This window comes from Mesitornis unicolor, unplaced genomic scaffold (assembly GCF_000695765.1).
Source record: "Mesitornis unicolor isolate BGI_N332 unplaced genomic scaffold, ASM69576v1 scaffold18188, whole genome shotgun sequence".
Lineage (NCBI taxonomy): Eukaryota > Metazoa > Chordata > Aves > Mesitornithiformes > Mesitornithidae > Mesitornis > Mesitornis unicolor.
In genome coordinates this window covers 1-1,772 of record NW_010202764.1, presented here as the reverse complement: position 1 = coordinate 1,772, position 1,772 = coordinate 1, and the positions used below count along the sequence as shown (strand labels likewise).

Here is a 1,772-nt window from a genome sequence, read left to right as displayed (position 1 = left end):
TGCTGAGCTACGTGCAGTTCAGGTTGAGTGCTCAGAAACAGATTTCAGGATCATACTTAAATAACAGCATCCTCCACTGAGGTTTGTTTATTGTTCTCTTTTTTTTTTTTTTAGAAGAAACGGACTATGATTACAGTGGAAGTGAGGAGGAAGATGATGATCTGAATGAAGATGAAGGAGAACCAAGGTTAATTTTATTACTGGAATAGAAAAATTTGACAACCTGAGCTGGTCTCGTTGAAGGCAGCTCTCTTCAGCCAGAATGCCTTCTTAACTTGCTCTGAATCCCTTATCTCCCATATCCCCTCTGGTAGCTTTAACTGTTTTGTAGCTATCAAATATAACTGCTGAGTGTACGATGTCTGTAATAAACTGCTGCTTAGTTCCCCTGCATTACGGAGGAATCTCTCAAATGAAGGACCCAATAATCAGCTTCAGGCTGTTTTGTGGCACAGTAAGTGCAGATACTTAGTCAACTTGCTGGAGATTTATTGGAGCATCTTAGTTTGCTAACACAGGACAACAAGCAATTCCCAGCGCACCTTGTGTTCTCTCTTTAATGTTATGTTCGGTCATGTAGAAACCTCTGCTTTGTTTCAGCTCCATAGTTAATCTCCCGGGGGAGTCAACTCTCCGCCGTGAATTTCTGAGGCTGCAGCAGGAGAACAAAAACCGCTCTGACCCTCATCGGCAGCAGCAGCAGCTGAAGGACCAGGAGAAATACAAGAAGCAGCTGCTAACGGAGCGGCAGAAGCGGATTGAGCAGCAGAAAGAGCAGAGGAGGAGGCTGGAGGATGTAGGGACTGGCTTGTACTGTGGTTCCGTGTCTCATCACCACTAAAACAATGTGCCTGTACAGAGTAGGCTTTGAAAGGCAAGAAGGCTGTGCTAAATTGCCAGCACAACCTGGATTGTAGTCTTTAGCCTTGGGAGAACTGTGTCACTTTGGAATGCAATGATTTTAAATGGGCCCTGTCCTTTTTTTGCTGACAACCTGCCCTGAGTTTTGGTGGTGGAAGAGGAAGGGCATTTTGCTTGAGTGAGTTTGACGGTGAAAGCCCAGGCAGATGGGTTGAGAGATCCCAAATTCTTTCTCATATGTGTTGCCCAATTCGGAGTCTGTCTTAACCAGAGTCCTGGCCCTGCTTCTGTCTAGGATGTTACAAGATAGCTGCTGCCTTTTCAGCTGTCTGGCACACTGTGGTGTCGCAGGCATTGCTAAATCACCACCGTGTGTCTTCTCATGAGCATCTAATGAAATTCAAGCATTGTGCAAACACTCCTGAGCTGGCATTTGTGAAGCACAGTGCTGCTCCAGCAAAACGAGGGGACTCTGGAAAAACCCTTCCTTCTCAAACTGACGGGAAGACCTTTGTCATTAGATTAGCTGCCAGCCATCGCAGAGATCTCACATGCCTGTTTAAATGAATGGCAAATCTGCCCTCGGCTGCCAAAAGGACAAAGGTTTCATTTAAATTTGGCAGTCGTTGTGGTGGCAGCTTATGGCTCTCTGCTCCGGCTGCGCAGTGTGGTGGGTGTCCCCCGTTAGTGACTGCACTGCAGGAAACGAGCCTTGTGATTAATGAACACGCACAAGTAATTGGTGGGTACAAAAGTAAAGTAACGTAAGCAGTGTTATTCCCTGGCTCTTTTCCAGCATCAGAGGCGAGAGGAGGAGCTCCGAAGGCAGCAGGAGTGTGAGCAGAGGTGGCCAGAGGTTAAGGCCATTCAGAGGAAGGAGGAGAGGTGTAAAGAAGACAGAAGGGCTGTGG

At 46.9% G+C, this 1,772-nt stretch overlaps 1 protein-coding gene across 1 annotated transcript in view; it reads left to right on the top strand.

The window, feature by feature from the left end:
- LOC104545371 (mitogen-activated protein kinase kinase kinase kinase 4-like) overlaps positions 1-1,768 on the top strand; it is a gene marked incomplete at both ends in the record, with an annotated part of 51,382 nt that extends 49,614 nt beyond the window's left edge. The window contains 3 exons of the mRNA XM_010190499.1: positions 115-187; positions 601-796; positions 1,658-1,768. Of these exons, the coding sequence (XP_010188801.1) occupies positions 115-187; positions 601-796; positions 1,658-1,768 (380 nt within the window). The remainder of the gene's footprint in view (positions 1-114; positions 188-600; positions 797-1,657) is intronic.
- Positions 1,769-1,772: the final 4 nt, after the last annotated feature.